This window comes from Podarcis erhardii (genome assembly GCF_964252035.2).
Source record: "Podarcis erhardii genome assembly, chromosome: 7".
Taxonomy (NCBI): Eukaryota; Metazoa; Chordata; class Lepidosauria; order Squamata; family Lacertidae; genus Podarcis; species Podarcis erhardii.
Window position 1 is genome coordinate 3,222,401 of NC_138511.1, and position 26,583 is coordinate 3,248,983.

Here is a 26,583-nt window from a genome sequence, read left to right on the forward strand (position 1 = left end):
TTTCCTGTCCAGCTTGGTTTTGCAAGGGAGGCACTCCTTCAGGCGGCTGCTAGGGAGGAGGGATGGGGAAGGAATTTGAGTGTGTGGCAATGACCCTCCTGGTAAAACTGGCCTTGCTTTTGTTGCAGAGGGGCTAAGGAAGTTCTGCACCTCCTTCTTGGCACCACTGGAGAGCAAGTGGAGGCGGCCATCGTTGACCAACTTTTCTGCCGGGAGACTTTCAGCCAGGGGTTGTCTGCCATGGTGAGGTAAGAGGAAGAACGCGGTGACCTTCCCCAGTGGTCTGGCAAATGGAGCTGAAGGCACGGGATCGGACTGTGCCCCTGTTTGCTTCCTGCGGTGTCTTTGCCTTCCTTACCAAGATCTGTTTCTCCATTTCAGAGCTGTCGGAAAGCGACGCTGGTGGATCCCTCCCATGGTGGAAAGCATCATCGCTGCTCTCGAGGACCAGGAGTTTGCCGGAATGCCACAAGTCGCGGCAGCTATCTACATCGAGGTGAGGGGGACTGACGCGGGAGGAAATGGGTGCAGCAAGGAGGCCCTGGCTTGGTTTCTGCCAAGTGTTGGGCTGCTTTGAGCCTACGGACTGTTGCCTGTTTTAGTGCTCCTCAGAGTAGACCCATTGGATTTGATGTACATGACAAACTTTGGTGCATTCACTTCAGTGGGTTTGCTCTGTGCAGAATTGCAAATGGTGGGTAAAAGGAGAACCTGCCTCAGCCTGTCATCACTGAAGTGTTTCTTTCTCTTTGGGCCTCTTTAGCTGCTCAGCTGCCATCTGGAGGTCTATCCCTGTGAAGATACACTGGAGCAGCTCCTCAACTGGCTGGAACACGACCACCTGCAAGTCCGGAAGCTCAGCGTCAGAGGGATATCCCTGCTTCTGGACTCTGACATGGCAAGTGATGCTCAGAGGGAGGGAGGGAGGGAGGGAGGGAGGGAGGGGGGGTACAGATCTCGATTCTAATCATGGTCCAGCACTCTTTTGCTGGCACAATACTGAAGGGCCTGTGCTAAAAGGTGTGAGGCCTTTCAGACCTTTGAAAAGATTCTCTCTTTTGTGTAGGACCCTTCGCTTCTGCGGCTGTTGCTGCTGGATTCCCTCCCTTCTGCAGAAGCCGATGTCCTCCCAGAGTTGATAGAGCTAGTAGACCAAGCCTACCATTCCAGGGAGCTGGGAGAGGAAGACCTGAAGATGCTGGCAGCAACCTACTGCGGTCTGGCTGCCCATGTGAGTGTTAGGGAAAACATGACATCACACCCGGTGGAGGAGGAATGCTTTGGAAGAGGAAGGGTGGGGTTTAGACTGGCATGCAGCGGAGATGTTCTGGCTTCAGGAGGGTGTTCCTCTGGAGCACCTTCTCTTGGAAGCCTGCCTGGAAAACGCAGGGGGAGAGCCACCCCTGCCCCCAGTCTCCCCCAGGAGGAGGATAGGGGGCTGAGCAGCCTCAAAACACCCCAGTGGGCAGGAGAAAGGAAGGTGATCTGCTGAGAAACACAACCTCTGATATTTTCTGCCTACAGGAGGAAGCCTCCGTCCGGGCATCAGCCATCGAACATCTGGGGCTGCTTCGGGGCTGGGTGAGAGACCAAAGGCTTCCCATAACAACAACAGAAGAGGAAGCCATTCACGAACTGGTTGTGGTCCTCATTCACCTCGAAGACGAGGACGTGGTGGCCAAGGTGAGGGCCAAAGAGGTGGACTTACACAGTAGGAGGGAGGGATTGTTCTCAGGAGCTTACGAGACTATGTACCGCAATTTGTAACCCTCTTCTCTTCTTGTGCTGCAGGCCGCAAGGAGGGCTCTTTCCCATCTAGCCCCACAAGTGAAGTGGTGGGCTTGTTCCAACAAATTTAGCCTCCACTTTGCTCTCCACCAGGCTGCCAAGCATCTGGTAAGGTCCCTCTGCTTTGTTTGCAGCTTTGCCCAGGCATGTCTCTGGGACTGCAAGGCTCCTCTGCCGCACTCTCAAGCCTCTCTGATGCCAATTCTCCTTTGTCTTTGCCCACAGAGCAAGACCTTCAGCAAGGACATCCTTCGGAGTGCTGCCTTGACATGTACGAAGCCGTCCGCCAACAGGCTGCCATCAGTCTCCAGGGTGGCAGCTCTGCTTCTGGGTAAGTCAAGCAATGTTCTTCCCTAGTAGGGATGGACAGAAACATCTTGGTAACGATGGCTGGGAGGATAGACATGTCCCCAGGCCACCTGCTAGGTAGGCCTCCATCTGCGCCCAGATCTTGCTCTGAGTGAGGGTGGAGACCTTTAGAGCATACCTGCCCTCCTACCGAGCTGCCTCTGTCTCCACTTGCTTTGCATCGAGATGACGTCCCTTTTCTTGTCTATTTCTCTCTCTAGGTCACCTGGCTTTCCGGGATGCCAGTTTCATCCACCATCACGACATGGCATCCTATGGAACATGTGAGTGAGACGTACGGAGGGCAGGGAGGGATGCTTCTGCTGAGAAAGGTCTTCAGGGGAAGGCAAATTCTCAGATGTATGTTCAGACAGAGGTGCCACAAGATGAACATGCAAAGAGAATTGGCATGTGACTTCACTGCTCTCTCTCACACACAAACTCCCCTGACGGCTGTTTTCATATTGTTGATGGATGGCTCTTTTCCTGTGTATCTCCGCCTTGCTCAACCTTTCTCCCTTGCCCCTCAGGGCTGGAAGAGATGCAGCAGCACGAGGAAGAAGGGCTCAGGCAGACAGGGAGGAGCTGCCTGAACATCATGCAGCGGGCCTATAAACATCGGAAGAAAGGCAGGGTCCAGCGCTTTTTGAGGAGGCTGCTCCACTGCGTTCACAGGGAACCTTACCCGCAGGACTTCCTGAGCTGCATGCCAGGTGAGTGAGGCATCTGGTGGGCTATTGGGACACCTGGTGGAATGTCTGGATGGGACGTTTCTCAAGGAGCCTCTTTCTCCTCCTGACAGAACATCCGGAGTTGCGCCAGGCCAAGGCAACGTAACATCAGAGTTGTGCTGCAGTGATACCATCTTCTGCTCTCCGCGGGATCCAGTCTGGACCAGCGCCAGGAACATCAGCACCATCAGGATGGCCCAAGAGGAGTGGTGCTGCCCTCACGACCTTCCGTACACAGCGGTAGGAAACCTTTTTGTTGTTGTTGTGTTTCTGGTTGATGTTGTTTTGGATTGTTGATTTTATTGATTTTGAATCTCAGGGTGGCGCAAAATACATAATAAGAATAATCACTGCACAAAATTCATAATAAAAATATCAGAACATAATATAAATTAAAATAATAAAAACATACTAAAAAGAGCCACAAGACTAATGTATGCACACTAATAAACAATACAAGAGTCCTGAAACAACACTCCAGCCCACAAATACAAAATCTAAATCAACATAACACATTTAACAATCATTTAAAACAACCCCACCTTCTTGAAGAAGGCTGATATATTAGATTTAGAAGGTTGGAATACGAGATTTGGATGGTACGCCTACCTAACATACAACAAAGTGGCAGTGCATAAGGACTTTTTAAATCATATAGTCAGAATTTCATGGAGATGATAACGGTAAAAAAGACAAACATGGACACAAATTGGGCAACTTAGCAACAATTAATAAAGGTAGAACAGGACCAATTTAAAATCAAATTGTATGAAGAAATTAAACAGTATTGTAACGGCTAGATTCACTATCACCTAATAGTGCATATATTTAATCAGGATAAGAAAATTAGTTTTGGAGAAAAGAAGTCATTCTTACAAAAGGAATTAGTACAAATTAATAAAAAGACCCTATCTAGGATGTATGATCTACTTTTGGAATGGGAACTCAAGGATGGGATGCTAAAGGACGTTATGATAAAGTGGGCACAGGATTTTGGCCACAACATAATGTTAGCTGTGGAAATTTGACATCAAGTTCACAGCATGCTATACAATAAGGGAGAATCTAATGAAAATGATCTACCGATGGTACTTAACCGCTGCCCCAAGGAATTGGCAAAAATCTATAAGCAAAAAACCAATGTGTGCTGGAGATGTAACACCGAGATAGGAACAATGTACCATATTTGGTGGGCTGTAAGGAGTTAAAAAGCTTTTGGAACAAAGTTCATGAAGAAATCATTAAGATTTTTTAAAAAAAACATTCAATAAGAAATCAGAAGCGTATGTTGCAAACCTATAAGGAATACCTGATACCCATTCAAAATATGCTCAAGAATCAACAGACGCAGCAATGGTTATCATTTATAGGGGCCTGTAATTTTGGCAACTCATCCTCAGTAGCTGAGGTCATGAAACTTCACTCTGCATTTGCCTTCCGGGACTATTTTACAAAAACCTCCTGGCAAGAAGATAGTCAAGAACAAGTCTATTAGCTGCTGCTATCTGGTTCAAATCCTCAATCTCAGACTGCAACCATCGGAGGATATGTGTAGTGGCATTGATGGTTTTCTCCAACCTGCATGTTAGGGCAAATAGTGCTTCACGGTTTTGTTCAGCCACAACTCCTGGATGTATGCCGATGGTGAGGATGCTAACGAAGCCTCCACCAACAGCACCCACAGACCAGGCCAGGAAAATCTCATCACTGCACTGTTCCCCTTGGACTTCTCTCCTCTTTCTGTTTCTAAGAGAGGGTAGAGGAGGAAAAGCCTCCACAGTCACAGGGAAAGTAAAGGCACCTATTCCCACACACTGATAATTACCAGGGTAGTAATTAGTGGCTAGTCCATTATACAAGAACCAAAGATTGGAGTCCTTGATCAGCCAGCCAGAGCAGATGGATCCCTGTCCGGTGAAGTTACTGTATATTGGCGAAAGTATGGATACAGATCTGAGGATGTGGTGTTGCTTTGGTAAGAGGCGTTGAAGGAACCCCACAAGCAAAACTTAGCCGTGCACTGTGTGTAATTTCCCAGCCAACCTTTATGTTGGTGGTGGTGGACATGCGGCCAATCTTTCCATTTGGCGTTCCATGATCCAGAGGCATAACAACAAAAGCACAAGCCCCGGGTGGTTCTGGAGAACCGGAAATATCGGTAGGAGGTATCATTCATTTCAGAAGGAGGTGTCGCGAAAAGGCCACTTTGATTATACAGTAGGCCTGCCAAGACAATGTCAGGGTCCCTGATTAGTCCTGGGATATGTCAGCTACCTTTCTAGGGTGTTCATAATAAAGGGTGACATTTTCGCCATATATTTAAACATCTGCTTAGCATGCTTTACAAAAACATTTTCTTTTGTCATTGGTCTCCTCAAGGTCAAGATGCACATCAGGGTTAACATCAACTTCATCATAATCAAGGAACTCCACGTGTTCAAGGAGCCCAAGGATATCAACAATTCCTCGTGGGTAGTCTTTCCGAAGAAATACTTCCTATATACATAAAAGAAGATAAGGAGAACAGTTATTATTACTGTAAGAAGAACTGGAGGTAACCAAGACCAGAGCATACCTGGAGAGTGAGCCAACCCTCTGTTCAGCCGCACCCAGTAGAGCCTCTTAGTGGTTCCCGGGTTCTGGTTCAACTGGAGTGGTCAATTCACACTGCATACACTCTGCTATTGCTACTCAAAAAGGGTTTGGGGGGGGGAGGAAAGAAGGCTACTGTGACCAGTATGGTGGGAGGAAGTACACCTTGGGGTGGTGGGTGAGAGAACCCGACAACAGTTCTTTTAGGTTCTCCGGGCATTTACCTCCTATGATAGGTTGGTCTTGGCCAAAACCCTTCTAAGGGTATATGGGTATATGGCACAGCTGCCTTGGTAATGCTTGTATCCAAACGGGTATGTACCAATCATGAAAATACAAGGGGATATGACATCCGTAATCCTCCAACAACTCTACCCACTTATCAGTTATGTTCCCTAGCCCATCCACATTCCTTACTACTATCTGTACAGCTGGTCTGTATTTAAATCTGGCACAAATTGAGGGCAGGCTGATAATTCAACTGGTAAAGATCCTCCCATCTGCCGGTGCAGTTCCTCAATCTTCGGGTGTGCGTAGACTCACTGGCTTCCGGTCAGTGAGAACAGACCGGGTGTCTGGGGCTCGTGCCCTAACCCCCTCCCGGTGGGGCTAGGGGCAGGGGTTCCTGGTGATCTTCAACTTCAGAGGGTCCGAAGGATTCTGCTCACAGTTCCAATGACCCTCAGACCGCTTCAGATGAGAATGATCAATCCAGCGGGTCACCTCGGCCACTTTCACCGTAGTAGGCGTTGCAAGCAAGATGGCATATGGACCACACCACTTAGGAGCCAAACATATCTTTTAATTTATAAAATCCCTGATCTTCTAATTTCTTCCACCAACCAGGCTCCCTTTGACCCTCCTACATATATTTTAACGGCATCCACCTTGAGTATGTTGGCATCCATTTTGTATTCCAGTTCTTCCGGATTCCTAACGCAGTTTTCCTTGGTCCTATTGTCTTCTTAAAAGCCGTGTTAATATCTCTGTTAAATAGCCCTTCTCTTCCTATTCCTTCATTTATTTCATTCTCCAGTCTTATCCATTTAATCCCTTCCTTATATCCAATATCTATTAGATTTTTCAATTGGAACGTTTCATAGTAAAATTCTAAGTTCAGTATTCCCCATCCCATTGCTTCTTGAGATGAATAATTTACTATGGCTGGGGTTCTAACTCTTTTACTTCCAAAAATCCATTTTTAAAATACCTTATTCCATGTTTTGAACCATATTTTCCTAATGGGTAGTGTAATTACTTGAAATAAATATAATAATTTCGGTACCAAAAACATTTTAACTGCTCTAACCCTACCTAGAATAGATAAATTCTTATTATTCCACGACTTTATATTCTTCTTGATCTTTCTCCACGCTTCTTTGTAATTTACATCTGGAATCCTAGCACTATTTTTAATAATATTTACCCCAAGTATTCAATTTTTCCCCTATTGATATCCATCTTTGTCATTTTTGCAATTTTCTTCTTCTCCTCTTTATTTACATCCCCAATTAAAATTTCAGACTTCTCCAAATTTACTCCCAAACCCGACTCCTCTTTAAAGTCCTTCAGGATTATCATAAGTTCTCTTACACCCTCTAAGGGGTTTGTAAATAATAATAGGATAGCAGCTGCATACATGTTTAACTTCATGTCTTCCTTTCCTTCCTTATACCCTTTTATCCTTACTGATTTTCGTATTCTGTCTGCCAAGTACTCCATACCCAATGCAAATAGTAGTGGTGAGAGTGAACATCCTTGTTTAACTCCTCTTTGTATATTGAATTGATCTGGAACCCCCTCGTTCACTCTGACCACAGCCATCCCTTCTCTATACAATTCCCGGATTGCTTCGACAGAGTTCTCTCCTAATCCTACCTCCTGCATAATATTCCATAAGAATTTATGTCTAATTGTGTCGAAGGCCTTATACACATCCAATTTCAAGACCACCAATTTTCCTTTTACCCTGCTTGTTAATAAATGTATTTATTAAAACAAAAAAAAATATAAAAAATAAAAAAATAAAAAATAAAAATAAATAAATAAAAAAATAAAAAATAGAAAATAAAATAAATAAAAAAAATAAAAAAATAAAAAATAAAAAATAAAAAAATAAAAAAAATAAAAAAAAATAAAATATATTTATTAAATGTATTTATTAAAACACATTTCTTATATGATGGCCTATGTATCTTCCCTTAACAAATCCATATTGATCTTCCTCTATTATTTTAGGTAGTACCTTTTCCAGTCGCCTTGCCAGGATCTTTGTAAATATCTTATAGTCTTGATTTAATAGGCTAATTGGTCTGTATGACCCCACCTCTGTAAGGTCATTTTGTGGTTTTTCAATTACTACTATTTCCGCTAGTTTCCAAGTATCTGGGGCTTTCCCCCCTTCTAAGATATTATTAAATTCTTTTTTCAGTTCTGAGCCCAGGATATCAATTGTTTCTTTATAAAAGTCTGCCGTAATTCCATCTAATCCTGGGGATTTCTTACTTTTAAATGATTTAACTACATTCTCTATTTCTTCCAGAGAAATTTCCTCCTTCAGTCTTAATCTATCACTTTCTTCAATTTTAAACCCTAAACTTTCCCTACTTATATTTTTATTATCTTCTTTATATAAAGATTGATAGAATTCTGCAAATTCTTTCCTTATTTCTCTAGAGCTTTGTGTAAGTATTTTCCTTCTGGTCTTAATGGCCTTCACCCTCTGTTTATCCCTCCTTTTCTTTAAATAGTTTGCCAGTCTCTTATATGATCCTATTGAGGTCTCTGAAAACCATTTTTGATCATATTATCTCTCTTCCAACTTTATCCAGCTCATCCAATTCCTGTTTTAACTTTCTCAACTGCTCCTGTCTCCTCCTTAGAAATGTAACCTGTTGCAAGATTTCAATCTCTTTAATTTTTTCCTGTCTCCCCGAGTACCAATCCTTCTTAATCACAATCTCTTTCAGGATACAATGTCCTCTTATAACAGCTTTGAAAGCGTCCCATACTACCGGGATCTTGGCTGAAGCATTGTTTTCTTTAAAATACCAACCAATTTGTTTTCTAATATATTCCCTGTCAATCTCTTTTGCCATTATTAGGTTATTGTACCGCCATCTCCTACTTTTTCCATCCTCTTCCAGTCCCAGCTCCACAAATAGTGGAGCATGGTCTGAAATCCATATTCCCATAGTTTTTGCAATTCTAACACTGATTTCATTCCCTTCTTTAATTAGCATGTAGTCAATATAAGAGAAAGTCTTATGTCTGTTGGAGAAGAAGGTAGGTTTGGTATTGGGGTTTCCTCTCTCAAAAACATCCTTTAATCCCCATTTAGATAATCTGAAAGTACTATCGTTCTTTATATTCCAGTTAAAGTCTGCCGTAACGATGACTTCCCCTTCAGTGTAAAGCTGCAGTCTATTCAAGGTTTTCTTTAAAAAAACAAAAAAATCTGTCTTGTGTTAGGGCTGTATATATCAGCTATTGTAAAGATTTTTTGTGACACTTTAATTTTTAAGAATATAAATCTACCATCATTATCTTTTTTCCGGCTCAGAACCTCTGGCCTAAGATTTGCATTACATAGTATAGCGACCCCTCTAGCCTTGCTCGTGGCTTTCGATTCTGCTATTAGGCCCCATTGCTGAGAGCATAACAAAGGTCGGTTGTTTGCTTTGGCTCTATGAGTCTCCTGAAGCCATAGTATATCCACTTTCGTTTTCTTTGCCAGTGTCAGTACCCTGTAGCGTTTGGTGTTTGAGGCCAGCCCGTTAACATTTAAAGATAAAACCTTTAAAGATCTATCCATTATCCCAGCTACTGTTTATTTTTTGAATCCCTCTGTGTACATATATTATATTTTCAATTCTGGCCCATTCAATTCCCCCCTGAGACTCAGTTAGGGATCTCCATGATCCCTGCCTCATGGTATCTTGGAGAACCACACTCCTCTCCCTTCGCTCTTGGAAAGTTTATATCAGAAAAAAGCAGCATATATATATTTACAAAAGACCATTTTAGATGCCTCTAGTATATATTATTTCTTGCTGTTTCCTTCGCCTCTCGACTTCTGTCTTCTTTTATTCTCTTGTCTCTGCACTGGAGATTCTTGAGATTCTTCACTCGACGCTCCCTATTGGTCTACCTGTAATTCTTCCGAACATGAGAGTTCTTGCTCAGTCTGTCCTTGTAGTCCAACTCCTAAATCAGCTAGCATTTTTTTTGCTTCACCAGGGTTCTTAGCAGAATATTTCCTGCTGTCTTTAAAAACCAACAGTGTAGCAGGGTAGGCCCAGGTAAAGAGGATTTTGTGATTGTAGAGAGCTTGTGCAAACCGCTGCATACGTTTCCTGTCTTGAAGCGTTTCCTGAGAAAAGTCTTGTCTCACTATGACCTTTTGCTGTTTAAACGGCAGGTCTGCTTTCTGCTGGAGTGATTTATAAATTTGATCTCTTACCTTCTCTCTTGTGAATGCCATAATTACAACCCTGGGAAGTCCAGAGCCTCCTCGTGATGTGAACACCCGGTGCACTCTCTCAATGTCATTCTGCTCAATTTCAATTCCTTGTTCTTTGAGCCATTGTAACATCTCCTTTTCCAGGTCCGTATTCCCAATATCTTCAGAAATATCAGCGAATTTTAAATTCCTTCTGCACAGTCTATCGTTCATTTGTGAAATCCTTTTTGTCAGAGATTCTATTTTGTTTTACGTTTGCATCAGCTACCTCTTTTGCATACTCTGCTATTTTCATAACTTTTTCTACTGTAGCAGTCATTCTTCTCATCTCTCCTATCAGCGCGAACATTTGCTTCCGAATGCTGAATCATTTCACCCAGCTCCTTCAATGACTTGACCATCTTGTTAAGTCTTTCCCAAATAAATAGATAAACCACCGTTTTAAACACTAACTAACTCACTCCAATCCAGGACTTGGACCTAAGCCCAGTTTTCGGTCAGTTATCTCAGCTATCAGTTTGCAGAGAGTTATTTGTTTTTCAGGCTTTTAATTAGTAAAGTCCCAAGAGTGAGACGGGTGTGCATCTACCCACGCCGACGCATGCGCAGTTCTGCTTGCACCTGGCTTTAGAACTACAACAATTCGTGGTAATTTCAATTCTGCCCCTTTAGGCGTGAAGGCTATTTGAGCTTGAATTTTAGATAGAAAATCATGTCCCAAAAGGGGAATGGGACATTCTGGTACATAAAGAAACTGATGAGTGAGGGTCCTCCCTCCAATCTGGCACTCTTGGGGTTGCAGAAAGGGTTTTATTGCTGGCTCAGACTGGTTTGAACAGGTCTAGGCTGGTTTGAACCAGTCCAAGCTGGGTGGTACAGGTCCAAACCGGTTGGAACTGGTTTAGATGGGTTGGAACCGGTCCAATCCAGTTTGAACCAGCTGAAACCAGTTGGGAAAAGTCCATGCGGGTTCCAACTTGCCCACACCAGTTTGAACTGACTCAGACTGGTTAGAACTGGCTCAGACTGGTTGGAACAGGTCTAGGCTGGTTTGAACCGGTCCAAGTCGGTTGAAACAGGTCCAAGCCGGTTGGAACCGTCTAGGCCAGTTTGAACCGGTCTTGGCCGGTTTGAACAGGTCTAGGCTGGTTTTAAACAGCCCAAGCCAGTTTGAGCAGTTCCAAGTGGGTTGGAACTGGCCCAGACAGGTTGGAGCAGGTCCAGACCAGTTGGAGCAGGTGCAGGTCATTTGAAACTGAATTTGACCAGTTCAAACCAGCCTAGACCAGTTCAAACCGGCTTGGACCAACACAAATCGGCTTGTACTGTTTCAAACCAGTCTAGACCTCTTCCAACCAGTCTGAGCTAGTTCCAACCAGTCTGGGAAAGTTGGAACACGCCTGGACCTTTTCCAACTGGTTTCGGCTGGTTCCAACTGGCTTGGGATGGATCCAACTGGTATGAAATGATTCCAACAGGTCTGGGCTGGTTCCAAGCGACATAGACCTGTTCCAACCAGCCTGGACCTGTTGTAACCAGCTTGGGCCAGTTTCAAATGATCTGCACCTGCTCCAACTGGCCTGGACCTGCTCCAACCTGTCTGGGCCAGTTCCAACCCACTTGTAACTGTTCAAACCGGCCTAGACCAGTACAAACCTGACTTGACCGGTTCAAACCGGCTTGGACCGGCACAAACCGGCCTAGACCGGTTCATACTGACCTAGACTGGTTCAAACCAGCCTCGACCTGTTCCAACCAGTCTGGGCCTGTTCCAACTGGCCTAGGCAAGTTGGAACCCACCTGGACATTTTCCAACTGCTTGCTTGAAAGCCCGGAAGGGTTAACACCAGCAGGGGGAGCCCTGCTGATGCACATCAACTGGAACCAATTCATACCTGTTGGGTCCGGTCCACGCCGGTTGGAACCAGCCCAACACAGTTGCAAAAGGTCCAGGCGGGTTCCAACTTGCACAGACCACTTGGAACTGGCCCAGACTGGTTGGAACAGGTTTAGGCTGGTTTGAACCAGTCCAAGTCGGCTGAAACAGGTCCAAGCTGGTTGGAACCAGTCTAGGCCAGTTTGAACCGGTCTAGGCCGGTTTCTGCGGGTCCAAGCCAGTTTGAACTGGTCGAGGCAGTTTTGTACTGGTCTAAGCCGGTTTGAACAGTTCCAAGCGGGTTGGAACTGGCCCAGACAGGTTGGATCAGGTCCAGGCCAGTTGGAGCAGGTGCAGGTCATTTGAAACTGGCCCAAGCTGGTTACGACAGGTCCAGGCTGGTTGGAACAGGTCTATGTTTCTTGGAAGCAGCCCAGACCAGTTGGAATCATTTCATACCAGTTGGATCCAGCCCAAGCCAGTTGGAACCACCCAAAACCAGTTGGAAAAGGTGCAGGTGGGCTCCAACTTGCCCAGACCAGTTTGAACTGGCCCAGACTGGTTGGAACAAGCTCAGACTGGTTGGAACAGGTCTAGACTGGTTTGAACGAGTCCAAGCTGATTTGTGCTTGTCCAAGCCGGTTTGAACAGGTCTAGGCTGGTTTGAACCGCTCAAATTCAGATTCAAATGACCTGCACCTGCTCCAACTGGCCTGGATCCGCTCCAACCTGTCTGGGCCAGTTCCAACCCACTTGGAACTGCTCAAACTGGCTTGGACCATTTCAAACCAGCCTAGACCGTTTCAAACTGGCCTAGACTGGTTCCAACCGGCTTGGACCTGTTTCAACCGCCTTGGACCGGTTCAAACCAGCCTAGACCAGTTCTAAGCAGTCTGAGCCACTTCCAACCAGTCTGGGCCAGTTCAAACTGGTGTGGGCAAGTTGGATCCCACCTGGACATTTCCCAATTGGTTTCAGCTGGTTTAAACCGGCTTGGACCTGTTCCACCCGGCTTGGACCGGTTCAAACCAGCCTAGACCTGTTCAAACCAGTCTGAGCCAGTTCCAAGCAGTCTGCGCCAATTCAAACCGGCCTTGGGAAGTTAGAATCCGCCCGGACTTTTTCAAACTGCTTTGGGCTGGTTCCTACTGGCTTGGGCTGGATCCAACCAGTATGAAGGGGTCCCAGCAGGTCTGGGCTACTTCCAAGTGACACAGAGCTGTTCCAACCGGCCTAGACCTCTTCAAACCGGCTCAGACCGGCAGAAACCAGCCTGGACCAGTTCAAACCGGCCTAGACCAGCTCAAACCGGCTTGGACCGGCACCAACTGGCCTAGTCTGGTTCAAACAGGCGTAGAACAGTTCCAACCGGCTTGGACCGGTTCAAACCAGCCTAGTCCAAGCTAGTCCAAACCAGCTTGGACTGGCACAAACCTGCCTAAACCGGTTCATACTGGCCTAGACTGGTTCCAACTGCCTTGGAAATGTTTCAAATGACTTGGACCAGTTCAAACCAGCGTAGACCTGTTCCAAGCAGTCTGAGCCAGTTCCAACCAGTCTGGGCCAGTTCAAACTGGTCTGGGCAAGTTGGAACCTGCATGGACTTTTCCCAACTGGTTTCCAACCGGTCTGAACCGGTTCCAACAGAATTGATGGTAACAGGGCGCCGGGGCACTGAATGTGGACCTTTCACTACCGCATTTCCAAATCAGGCGACTGCATTTTGATCGGGAACAAAGGGAAGCGAATCTCTGAGAATCTGGTAAGTAGCACTTCACAAGGGACATAGCGATGCGGGGGGCGTGTTCAACGGCTTGTAATTCAAGCACTCCACTAGACTGTAGGATAGCAAATTTCAAAAGGGCTTTCTCAGGGGACTATGGTGTCAAACTGACCCCAGAGACTTTGAGAACGCATTGTGAGCTGAATTGGCCAAGCCAGGTTGCGTGGCGAGTTCCCGCCTCCCACCAGTAGGAATAAAGACACATGACACCGTTATTTTAAGGTTAATGGGCTAAAATTGCCCGCAACTTTATTGGTTACAGGTGATGAGCAGTAATGGCTTAAGCATTCGTCTTATCCGACTATCTGGCTTCGGCCTGCTTGCTTGAAGACCCGGAAGGGTTAACACCAGCAGGGGGAGCCCTGCTGATGCACATCAACTAAGCACTCCCCCGGGGTCACCACTCGGGGGCGTGCCTTGGGCCCTGGCCTCCATAGGCTTCGGACAGGGCCACGCCCCCCGGAATCCTTTACCGGCTGAGACTGGCAAAAACCAGCCTAGACCGATTCGAACCAGCTTGGACCGGCACAAATCGGCATTGACCGGTTCAAATCAGCCTAGACCTGTTGCAAGCAGTCTGAGCTACTTCCAAATTCTAACCAGCTTGGGCAAGTTTCAAATGACCTGCACCTGCTCCAACTGGCATGGAGCTGCTTGAAGCTGTCTGGAACTGTTCAAACTGGTTTGGGCTGGCTCAAACCAGCCTAGACCTGTTCAAAGCGGCTTGGACCGGCATAAACTGGCATAGACTGGTTCAAACTGGCTTGGACCAGTACAAACCGCCTTGGACCTGCACAAACTGGCCTAGACCGGTTCAAACCGGTTTGGACTGGCACAAACCAACCTCAACCAGTTCAAGCCAGCCTCGGCCGGTTCAAACCCACTTGGACAAGCACAAAGTGGCCTAGACCAGTTCAAAGTTGCCTAGACATGCTCAAACCAGCCTAGACCGGTTCAAACCGGTTTGGACCTGCCAAACTGGCTTAAACCAGCACAAACCGCCCTAGATTGGTTGAAACAGGCCTAGACTGGTTCAAACCAGCTTCGACTGGCACAAAACAGCCTTGACCAGTTCATACGGCTTTGACCGGTTCAGACCAGCCTAGACCTGTTGCAACCAGTATGAGCTATTTCCAACCAGTCTAGGCCAGTTTAAACTGGTCTGGGCAAGTTGGAACCAGCCTGGACCTTTTCCAACTGGTTTGGGCTGGTTCCAACCGGCTTGGGCGGGACCCAACTTGTATGAACTGGTTCCGACTGGTCTGGACTGGTTCAAAGCCACATAGTCCTCTTTGAAACGGCCTGGACCTTTTCTAACCAGCTTGGGCCAGTTTCAAATGACCTGCACCTGCTCCAACTGGCCTGGACCTGATCTAACCAGTCTGGGCCATTTCCAACCCACTTGGAACTGCTCAAACTGGCTTAGGCCGGTTCAAACTGGCCTAGACCAGTTCAATCCAGCTTGCACCAGCTTGGACTGGTTCCAATCGGTCTCAACAGCTTCCATCCGGCCTAGACCTGTTCTAACCAGCTTGGGCCAGTTTCAAATGACCTGCACCTGCTCCAACTGGCCTGGACCTGATCCAACCTGTCTGGGCCATTTCCAACCCACTTGGAACTGCTCAAACTGGCTTAGGCCGGTTCAAACCGGCCTAGACCAGTTCAAACCAGCTTGCACCAGCTTGGACTGGTTCCAATCGGTCTCAACAGCTTCCAACCGGCCTAGACCTGTTCTAACCAGCTTGGGCCAGCTTCAAATGACCTGCACCTGCTCCAACTGGCCTGGATCTGCTCCAACCTGTCTGGGCCATTTCCAACCCACTTGGAACTGCTCAAACTGGCTTGGGCCATTTCAAACCGGCCTATACCAGTTGAAACTGGCCAAGACAGGTTCAAACCGGCCTCAATCGGTTTAAACTGGTTTGGACTGGTTCAAGCTGGTCTCAACAGGTTTGAACCGGCTTGGACCGGTTCCAACCAGCCTGGACCTGTTCTAAAAATCTTGGGCCAGTTTCAAATGACCCGCACCTGCTCCAACTAGCCTGGACCTGCTCGAAGCTGTCTGGAACTGTTCAAACAGGCTTGGTCTGGGACAAGCTAGCCTGTTCAAACCAGCTTGGACCAGCACAAACTGGCCTACACCGGTTCAAACCGGCCTAGACATGTTCAAACCAGTCTGAGCCAGTTCCAAGCAGTCTGGGCCAAAGCAAACCAGTCTGAACAGGTTCCAACCGGCTTGGACCGGTTCAAACCAACCTAGATCGGTTCCAACCAGTTTGGACCAGTTCAAACTGGTCTGGGCAAGTTGGTACCCATTGGGAACTTTGCCAACTGGTTTGTGCTGGTTCCAACCAGCTTGGACTGGATCCAACTTGTATGAACTTGTTCCAACTGGGCTGGGCTGGTTCCAAGCGGCATAGACCTGTTCCAACTGTCCTGGACATTGTGAGCTGAATTGGCCAAGCCAGGTTGCGTGGCGAGTTCCCGCCTCCCACCAGTAGGAATAAAGACACATGACACCATTATTTCAAGGTTAATGGGCTAAAATTGGCCGCAACTTTATTGGTTACAGGTGATGAGCAGTATTGGCTTAGGCATTCGTCTTATCCGACTATCTGGCTTCGGCCTGCTTGCTTGAAGACCCGGAAGGGTTAACACCAGCAGGGGGAGCCCTGCTGATGCACAACAACTAGGCACTCCCCCGGGGTCAACCCCTCGGGGGCGTGCCTTGGGCCCTGGCCTCCATAGGCTTCGGACAGGGCCACGCCCCCCGGAATCCTTTACCGGCTGAGACTGGCAAAAACCAGCCTAGACCGATTCGAACCAGCTTGGACCGGCACAAATTGGCATTGACCGGTTCAAATCAGCCTAGACCTGTTGCAACCAGTCTGAGCTACTTCCAAATTCTAACCAGCTTGGGCAAGTTTCAAATGACCTGCACCTGCTCCAACTGGCGTGGAGCTGCTTGAAGCTGTCTGGAACTGTTCAAACTGGTTTGGGCTGGCTCAAACCAGCCTAGACCTGTTCAAAGCGGCTTGGACCGGCACAAACTGGCCTAGACCGGTTCAAACCCGTTTGGACTGGCACAAACCAACCTTGATCAGTTCAAGCCAGCCTTGGCCGGTTCAAACCCACTTGGACAAGCACAAAGCGGCCTAGACCAGTTTAAAGTGGCCTAGACATGCTTAAACCGGCCTAGACCAGTTCAAACTGGTTTGGACCCGCCAAACTGGCTTAAACCAGCAGAAACCACCCTAGATCAGTTGAAACAGGCCTAGACCAGTTCAAACCAGTTTCGACTGGCACAAACCAGCCTTGACTAGTTCATACGGCTTCGACCGGTTCAAACCAGCCTAGACCTGTTGCAACCAGTATGTGCTGAATCCGGGGGGAAGGTTACCGTTGGCGTAGTCAAAGTCCGGTCCTGGGTCACTAGCCTGGAATCAGTCCACAAGGAGCCGGGCGAGGTCCGAAGCAGGAAGCCGGGCGGGGACAGGAGCACTGGGGAGTCAGGTCTGGGTCCGGGCTGGAACAGGTACTCAACAACGACGTTGCTCCCACAACCTGGGACCGAGCCGACTGGCCTTTATCTGTTCTGAGGCCAGGGGCGGTCCCGGCCCCTAGGAGACCCGCCTCTCTTGGCCTTAAGGTGAGCACTCCTCCTGGGAGAAACCAGTTCCCTTCGCCTCTCTGCCCTGAGCCTCTGCAGTTCAGGAGAGGCTAAAGGGTTACTGGGCCCAGGAGGAGACTCACCTGCAGGCACTGAGTCCTCAACCACCTCTGGAGCCAAAGTGGAACCACCTGGTGCCTGCTCCTGAGGATCCGGCACAGGTGCAAGTGCTTCAGAATCAAGGCCCTGCCCCAATTCAGCCGGCCCTGGAGGCGGGGACTCCTGTGTTGGCTGGGATTCCTCTGGTTCAGCCTCTGAATCGGAATCCCAGACCATCACACAGTATGAGCTATTTCCAACCAGTCTAGGCCAGTTTAAACTGGTCTGGGCAAGTTGGAACCAGCCTGGACCTTTTCCAACTGGTTTGGGCTGGTTCCAACCGGCTTGGGCGGGACCCAACTTGTATGAACTGGTTCCGACTGGTCTGGACTGGTTCCAAGCCACATAGTCCTCTTTGAACCGGCCTGGACCTTTTCTAACCAGCTTGGGCCAGTTTCAAATGACCTGCACCTGCTCCAACTGGCCTGGACCTGATCCGACCTGTCTGGGCCATTTCCAACCCACTTGGAACTGCTCAAACTGGCTTAGGCCGGTTCAAACTGGCTTGGACCAGCACAAACCGCCCTAGACCGGTTCAAACCGGCCTAGACCAGTTCAAACCAGCTTGCACCAGCTTGGACTGGTTCCAATTGGTCTCAACAGCTTCCAACCGGCCTAGACCTGTTCTAACCAGCTTGGGCCAGATTCAAATGACCTGCACCTGCTCCAACTGGCCTGGATCTGCTCCAACCTGTCTGGGCCAGTTCCAACCCACTTGGAACTGCTCAAACTGGCTTGGGCCATTTCAAACCGGCCTATACCAGTTGAAACTGGCCAAGACAGGTTCAAACCGGCCTCAATCGGTTTAAACCGGTTTGGACTGGTTCAAGCTGGTCTCAACAGGTTTGAACTGCCTTGAACCGGTTCCAACCAGCCTGGACCTGTTCTAAAAATCTTGGGCCAGGTTCAAATGACCTGCACCTGCTCCAACTAGCCTGGACCTGCTCAAAGCTGTCTGGAACTGTTCAAACAGGCTTGGTCCGGGACAAACTAGCCTGTTCAAACCAGCTTGGACCAGCACAAACTGGCCTACACCGGTTCAAACCGGCCTAGACATGTTCAAACCAGTCTGAGCCAGTTCCAAGCAGTCTGGGCCAAAGCAAACCAGTCCGAACAGGTTCGAACCGGGCTGGACCGGTTCAAACCAACCTAGATCGGTTCCAACCAGTCTGGACCAGTTCAAACTGGTCTGATTAAGTTGGTACCCACCGGGAATTTTTACAACTGGTTTGTGCTGGTTCCAACCAGCATGGACTGGATCCAACTGGTATGAACTTGTTCCAACTGGGCTGGGCTGGTTCCAAGCGACATAGACCTGTTCCAACCGGCCTGGACCCAATCTAACCAGCTTGGGCCAGTTTCAAATGACATCCACCTGTTTCAACCGGTTCAAACCAGCCTAGACCTGTTCCAAGCAGTCTGAGCCAGTTCCAACCAGTCTGGGCAAGTTGGAACCCACATGGACTTTTCCCAACTGGTTTCAGCTGGTTGAAACCAGTCTGAACCGGTTTCAACAGAATTGATGGTAACAGGGCGCCAGGGCACTGAATATGGACCTTTCAGTACCGCATTTCCAAATCAGGCAATTGCATTTTGATCGGGAACAAAGGGAAGCGAATCTCTGAGAATCTGGTGAGTAGCACTTCACAAGGGACATAGCGATGTGAGGGGCGTGTTCAACGGCTTGTAATTCAAGCATTCCACTAGGCTGTATGATAGCAAATTTCAAAAGGGCTTTCTCAGGGGACTGTGGTGTCAAACTGACCCCAGAGACTTTGAGAACGCATTGTGAGCTGAAATGGCCAAGCCAGGTTGCATGGCGAGTTCCCGCCCCCCACCAGTAGGAATAAAGACACATGACACCGTTATTTTAAGGTTAATGGGCTAAAATTGCCCACAACTTTATTGGTTACAGGTGATGAGCAGTATTGGCTTAGGCATTCGTCTTATCCGACTATCTGGCTTCGGCCTGCTTGCTTGAAGACCCGGAAGGGTTAACACCAGCAGGGGGAGCCCTGCTGATGCACATCAACTAAGCACTCCCCCGGGGTCACCACTCGGGGGCGTGCCTTGGGCCCTGGCCTCCATAGGCTTCGGACAGGGCCACGCCCCCGGAATCCTTTACTGGCTGAGACCAGCAAAAACCAGCCTAGACCGATTCGAACCTGCTTGGACCGGCACAAATCGGCATTGACCGGTTCAAATCAGCCTAGACCTGTTGCAACCAGTCTGAGCTACTTCCAAATTCTAACCAGCTTGGGCAAGTTTCAAATGACCTGCATCTGCTCCAACTGGCGTGGAGCTGCTCGAAGCTGTCTGGAACTGTTCAAACTGGTTTGGGCTGGCTCAAACCAACCTGGACCTGTTCAAAGCGGCTTGGGCCGGCATAAACTGGCATAGACCGGTTCAAACTGGCTTGGACCAGCACAAACCGCCTTGGACCTGCACAAACTGGCCTAGAACGGTTCAAACCGGCTTGGAGTGGCACAAACCAACCTCAACCAGTTGAAGCCAGCCTCGGCCAGTTCAAACCCACTTAGACAAGCACAAAGCGGCCTAGACCAGTTCAAAGTGGCCTAGATATGCTCAAACGGGTCTAGACCGGTTCAAACCAGTTTGGACCTGCCAAACTGGCTTAAACCAGCAGAAACCGCCCTAGATCGCTTGAAACAGGCCTAGACCAGTTCAAACCAGTTTCGACTGGTTCAAACCAGCCTAGACCCTTTGCAACCAGTATGAGGTATTTCCAACCAGTCTAGGCCAGTTTAAACTGGTCTGGGCAAGCTGGAACCAGCCTGGACCTTTTCCAACTGGTTTGGGCTGGTTCCAACCGGCTTGGGCGGTACCCAACTTGTATGAACTGGTTCCGACTGGTCTGGACTGGTTCCAAGCGACATAGTCCTCTTTGAACCGGCCTGGACCGTTTCTAACCAGCTTGGGCCAGATTCAAATGACCTGCACCTGCTCCAACTGGCCTGGACCTGATCCAACCTGTCTGGGCCATTTCCAACCCACTTGGAACTGCTCAAACTGGCTTAGGCCGGTTCAAACTGGCTTGGACCAGCACAAACCGCCCTAGACCGGTTCAAACCGGCCTAGACCAGTTCAAACCAGCTTGCACCAGCTTGGACTGGTTCCAATTGGTCTCAACAGCTTCCAACCGGCCTAGACCTGTTCTAACCAGCTTGGGCCAGTTTCAAATGACCTGCACCTGCTCCAACTGGCCTGGATCTGCTCCAACCTGTCTGGGCCAGTTCCAACCCACTTGGAACTGCTCAAACTGGCTTGGGCCATTTCAAACCGGCCTATACCAGTTGAAACTGGCCAAGACAGGTTCAAACCGGCCTCAATCGGTTTAAACTGGTTTGAACTGGTTCAAGCTGGTCTCAACAGGTTTGAACCGGCTTGGACCGGTTCCAACCATCCTGGACCTGTTCTAAAAATCTTGGGCCAGTTTCAAATGACCCGCACCTGCTTCAACTAGCCTGGACCTGCTCGAAGCTGTCTGGAACTGTTCAAACAGGCTTGGTCCGGGACAAACTAGCCTGTTCAAACCAGCTTGGATTAGCACAAACTGGCCTAGACCGGTTCAAACAGGCCTGGACATGTTCAAACAAGTCTGAGCCAGTTCCAAGCAGTCTGGGCCAAAGCAAACCAGTCTGAACAGGTTCCAACCGGCTTGGACCCGCTCAAACCAACCTAGATCAACTAGGTGTCAGTATATGGAAACATCACCGCTGTAGACAGCCAGATTGTTGACACCACATGATGCGCTTATCTGTGGGAAAGAAGATTTTCCCAGGACGTTCACAGGCTGGATAAGTCTTTGTGAAGAGTGTAACTTGAAACCTTCTGTGTGCACATGTTCAGGAAGTTTGTCAGACTTGCTGGAAGAACTGAACTGAAAGGACGTGTTTTTCTCTAGTGCTGTAATGTCAGAAATAAACATCATGTAAATAGATTTCTGACTTATTTTCTTTCCCCTGCGGAAGCAGGAGGGAGGGGTTGTGTATTTTGCCCATGCTTGGGAAAATGTCGCCTATCAAAATCTCCCTGGTCTGTCTGGAGGTTACCGGTAAGCAAGCTCCGAGGACAGTGAGAGGGGCCAGCCTCTATGGAGGGGGCTTGCAAACCAACAATTGGTAGCAGAGCCCGATGGTTGCAACAACAAGACGGCTGAGCACCATGTTGGAGATGTTTTTTTGCTGATAAGCAGCAATCCACGGACCTCTGCAATGCTGATTTATGGCTGGATGGTGAACGCGAATTGAAAAGTCTTTGGTTCCCTGAGGAAAAAAGGCTCCTGTTTTGGATAAAACATAGCGGAGAGGCCGCATACTTCGCATTCCAGAGCTGATAAGAAGTTCCGTTGCTATGCGACAAGTTGTGAGTACTTTTTGAGCTAAATTTATGAACTGGTTAGTTTAAAAAGCATAGAGAGAAAAGAAGCTTCAAAAACGAAAGCAAGGCTGGGTGTTTTTCAGCGACGCTTGTTGTAAACAAACTGTTGGAAAGGGGACTTTCCAAGAAGAGCGCAGCTTGCTGATTGCTGTTGGATTGCAGCGAAGGCTTATTGGTTACAGATTCTCTGTGGAAGGGAAATTTCCAGGCAGCTGGGCTGACTGCCAAGTGCAAGCAGCTTGTAAACAGACTATTGGATTTCCCAGTTTGTAGCTGAAGCTGCAGCTTGGGATTAAAGATGGCTCTGTTCTCGCAGAAACTGAATAGCCAAAACTGGCTAGAATGGTAATTTGCAATGGAATTTTTGCTGGTGGGAGAGCAATTATGGGACTTAGTACAAACTCCACAACCTGTTGCTGTACAAGCACAGGGGAAGAAGGCTGCACTTCAAAGTGAATTGAAGCAGCGTGTCCTGAGAATTTTGGCGGAAAATGTGGACGCTTATCTTGAGCCAGTCCTAAAGGGTGCAGAAGAACCAAGGGTCGCTTGGGAGTCACTCCGCAAAGCTTGTGAAGCTGGGGTGGGAAGCAAGGACCGAGAGTTGGTTGCACCAAAGGGGGAGAGCCAAGATGAAGCTAGCCAAATTTTTGAGAGCTCATCGAAAGCTGGGAGGAGCTTTGAGCCACAACAAGGAAGTGAAGGGACTCTTGCTGCTGTTGCTGATGATGATCCTAGCACTGCTGCAATGGCTGTTGCTGATGGGGGGAGTGAAGCTCAGAAATCAAGCACCCCCACTAATATTGCTACAGAGGAGAAAGCTGTAGCTCAGAATGCTGTTCGTCAGGAGACACCACATCAGGAGAAAGGAGCTAGAGGGAGCTCTGTAAAGCCTCAGACTTCAAGCAAAGGTCGTACCCAGTCCCAGGCAAAACCAGATATGGCTTTGATGTCACTAAAAGCCACATCATCCGTGGAGAACTCGTTCATTGTAGACACAGGATGCACGCAACACATGGCGTCACGCCGGGAACTGTTTTCTACGTTCGAGAAGCAACGCTTCACTGTGAAACTGGCCAATGGTCAGGAAATGGAAGCAACCGGGATCGGAACTGTGTATCTAGAAAGCCTGAACTTGACAATAAACAATGTTTATTTTGTTCCAGGTTTAAAGTACAATCTGTTGAGTGTATCTCAGATCACTAAGAAGAAACTGGTGTTGTCATAGGATGAGGAAAGCTGCAAAATCTACAAAGATGGAGAGCTGTATCTTTCTGCCAGAGAGAAAGATGGACTGTATCTGTTGACATTTGATGAAAGTGATTATAAAATGTGCACAGCATGTGAATCTAAAATGCTTTCTCTTGCAGGTATCTCGAAAGAAGACACGAGAGGAAAGGCAACAAAGATTAACAGTGTTTTTCAGCGAGTGTATGCTGATGTAATTGGTCCTTTAGCACCTTCTAGAGGCAATGCAAAATACTATCTTGTATTTGTTGATCATTTTTCTCAATATGTATGGATTTACATATTGAGATCTCCCAGAGAAACCTTAGAAAGGTTTAAGGAGTTTTGTGATAAGGTTAAGAATATTCATGATGCTAATATTGATTTTCTTTTCACAGATGAGAAGCCAATTTTTCTTTCACAGGATTTTCAGGATTTCCTGGAGAAGCAAGGGATAGAGCACAAGGTTGCTGTCTCAGAGGCTGCATGGAACAAAACTGTTTGTGTAAAAGTGAACAAGGAGTTGCAGAATGGCATGAAGGCACAATTGCTGAGTTCACACTTGCCACATGAGTATTGGGCTGAATCTTTATCTTATTTTTGTTACACGTGGGTGAGAAAGGTTTCGAAAGGTATGGAATGTTCTCCTTTTGAGAGGCTGTTCCATAGAAAACCTTCTGTCTCGCATTTTAAGGTTTTTGGATCTCAAATCAGGACGGAAACTCCAGATGGGGTGAAGAATGCCAGAGGCATTTTTGTGGGTTATGAAAAGGGTCTCTACAGAGTAATTTTGTCTGAATCTGGTCAGGTGATTCTCACAAAATTTCTAGAGAGTGCTCCTGGACAGGAGAGAGTAATTTTTCACACATATCCCACTGCTGATGATTCAGATGATGAATTTGATTATTCTGATTATAGTGATACTCAAAGTGACACAGAAAGCTCAGAGAGTTCTGTTGACACAGTCATTGAGAAAGGTTCACACACAAAAGCTAGATCTTCACAGGTTAAGGATGAACCACTGTTTACTATTGGAACTGGTTCTTCGAAAAGTCCTGAGACTGAACCAGTCAGCAAAGAGGATCAGCACCTCATACGCAGGTCTGAGAGAATCACAAAGGGCGTACCACCCAAGAGGTATTCTCAAGAGTTTGCTAGTTCAGCTGTTGCATGTGTTACTATTGTTGACAACTCAAGACAGGTTGAAGCTGTGTCTAAGTCAGAGACAAAGACACAACAGGGAGTTGCTAAGCATAATACAACATTCCCTAGTCAAGGTAATGCAGAAGCACTCATTCCTTGGAAAACTGACAACCAGAGAGTTACATTGGTGAAACCAGTGGCGGGTAGTTCCAAGGGTGGAACTGAAACAACAGGGGATTGTTACATGTATAACAACTGTTTGTTTTCTTCTCTGGATCAAGCTTTGTCCGCAGCTAATGATGATTCATATGGGGGAGGATGTCAGTATATGGAAACATCACCGCTGCAGACAGCCAGATTGTTGACACCACATGATGCGCTTATCTGTGGGAAAGAAGAATTTCCCAGGATGTTCACAGGCTGGATAAGTCTTTGTGAAGAGTGTAACTTGAAACCTTCTGTGTGCACATGTTCAGGAAGTTTGTCAGACTTGCTGGAAGAACTGAACTGAAAGGACGTGTTTTTCTCTAGTGCTGTAATGTCAGAAATAAACATCATGTGAATAGATTTCTGACTTATTTTCTTTCCCCTGCGGAAGCAGGAGGGAGGGGTTGTGCATTCTGCCCATGCTTGGGAAAATGTCGCCTATCAAAATCTCCCTGGTCTGTCTGGATATCAGCCAGAGGAGGTTACCGGTAAGCAAGATCCGAGGACAGTGAGAGGGGCCAGCCTCTATGGAGGGGGCTTGCAAACCAACACTAGGCACTCCCCCGGGGTCACCACTCGGAGGCGTGCCTTGGGCCCTGGCCTCCATAGGCTTCCAATGGGGCCAAGCCCCCCCAGAATCCTTTACCAAACAACCCTTCAATATCTGGCGGAGGTGATGGCGCTCCCTCCCCATACATCTACATAACAATACCCATACCAATGCCTAACCACCACTGCAGCAAAGCTCACCGCCAATACCCTCAGACCTGCAACCAGTCCCTAATCCCCACAGATATGTCAGCCAACCAAACATTGTTTTCCTCATTGGAAAGATGCACGCCATCCTCGCAGTAGAGGGTCACCTTACTGAACTGGATTTTGGGGTGGTCAATGTCCCTCCCCCCCCCCAGCGCTGCCACTCTACGCGCCACTGAGCGTTCCAGGATCTTTCTGGATTTGTTCATAGCAATAGGGCATCAGCAGTCCCTCCAAGTGTGCCTTTCCAACAGTGATGACCAAATTATGACTAAATTTGGGAAAGAAATCCTCAGATCATCAAAATCATCGAAAATGTTCCACATTAAGTTCACGCTCTTCCAGTAGGCCAAATCATTTTCACCCAGCTGAATGACAAGGGCATCCGATGGGCCTTTCACAGTGGCTCTAGCTTTTACTGCTGGCAGAAATTCCCCCCAACACATTCCATGGCGAGTGATCCAGGAGATTTCAACATTTTTTGGCAGATCCAACCCGCACCCCTGGCCACGGCTGACAGCACAGTTTCTGGCCCAGTGGACGATACTATGGCCTATGATCCAAATGCGCACAACCACGTCACCTAAAAGGAAAAGAGCATAACCAGGAGGGGTCAGGGGTGATGAAAACAGTCATAAAGGCCTCCAAATGTACCCTTTAAAAGCATCTGACTTCCATCGACCCAGATCCTTTATCCTTTCAGCTGGTAGGCCTAAGTGTACCGCTTTAGTGGCTGCCCTGATCCGAAATGAGTGGGCCACAAATGGTCAGGGGTCCCTTTAACTTTACTATCTTAACTTTAGTTTCTTTACCAGCCTATACCTTCCTAATATCTTCTGACTGATTATCTCAACTGTTTGACTGACTCCTCTTAACAAATTCTCTCCCTCTCTCACACCAGACTAGCCCAACCCACAGACTTATGTTCTCTGTCTCTTATAACTCCAGACTGTCTTCTCAACAACTCTAACTCTAACTCTCTCAAAAAACCTCTGCGGAAAAGGCGTTCCACAAAGTTTCATGGAAATTTCTAAAAGTATTATTAGACCAGATGGACATGGGAGACCAAATTACAAGAGGGTTAAAAGCAATTTATGAACAACAAGAAGCAAATATAATAATAAATAATGACATGACTGATTCTTTTAAAATACAGAAGGGCACCAGACAAGGGTGCCCACTTTCACCATTATTATTCATTTTGGTTTTGGAAATACTAAATCAAGAAATCAGACTGGATCAAGTAATAAATGGAATATCCCTAGGGGAGAAAATATACAAAATAAGGGCATTTGCAGATGATGTAGTGTTAATGGTGGAAAATCCAAAGGAAAGCATAGCAAAGGCTCTAGAAAAGATGGAAAACTTTGGAAGGGTTTCAGGTTTTGCTTTGAATAAAGAAAAAACGAAACTAATGGTAAAGAACATGGGAGACCAAGAGAAAAAGGAACTGGTAGAAAAATTTGGGTTACAAATTGTTAAAAAGTGAAATATTTAGGAATC

General features: G+C 47.4%; 2 protein-coding genes and 1 long non-coding RNA gene across 3 annotated transcripts in view; all 3 read left to right on the plus strand.

The window, feature by feature from the left end:
• LOC309347177 (maestro heat-like repeat family member 5) overlaps positions 1-2,145 on the plus strand; it is a gene marked incomplete at its 3' end in the record, with an annotated part of 142,448 nt that extends 140,303 nt beyond the window's left edge. The window contains exons 10-16 of the mRNA XM_081871515.1: positions 129-248; positions 382-496; positions 764-898; positions 1,067-1,231; positions 1,525-1,683; positions 1,792-1,896; positions 2,014-2,145. Coding sequence (XP_081727641.1) covers positions 129-248; positions 382-496; positions 764-898; positions 1,067-1,231; positions 1,525-1,683; positions 1,792-1,896; positions 2,014-2,145 — 931 coding nt within the window. The remainder of the gene's footprint in view (positions 1-128; positions 249-381; positions 497-763; positions 899-1,066; positions 1,232-1,524; positions 1,684-1,791; positions 1,897-2,013) is intronic.
• A 223-nt stretch (positions 2,146-2,368) lies between these two features.
• On the plus strand, positions 2,369-3,183 carry LOC309346648. Its single transcript, XR_014158718.1, has 3 exons — positions 2,369-2,420; positions 2,667-2,849; positions 2,939-3,183. It is a non-coding gene; the product is annotated as an uncharacterized lncRNA (long non-coding RNA).
• Positions 3,184-5,399: 2,216 nt separating this feature from the next.
• The window catches only part of LOC309346354 (maestro heat-like repeat family member 5), a 48,613-nt gene continuing 27,429 nt past the window's right edge, over positions 5,400-26,583 (plus strand). The window contains exon 1 of the mRNA XM_081870019.1: positions 5,400-5,421. The gene's annotated coding sequence lies outside the window, so the exon portion shown is untranslated. The remainder of the gene's footprint in view (positions 5,422-26,583) is intronic.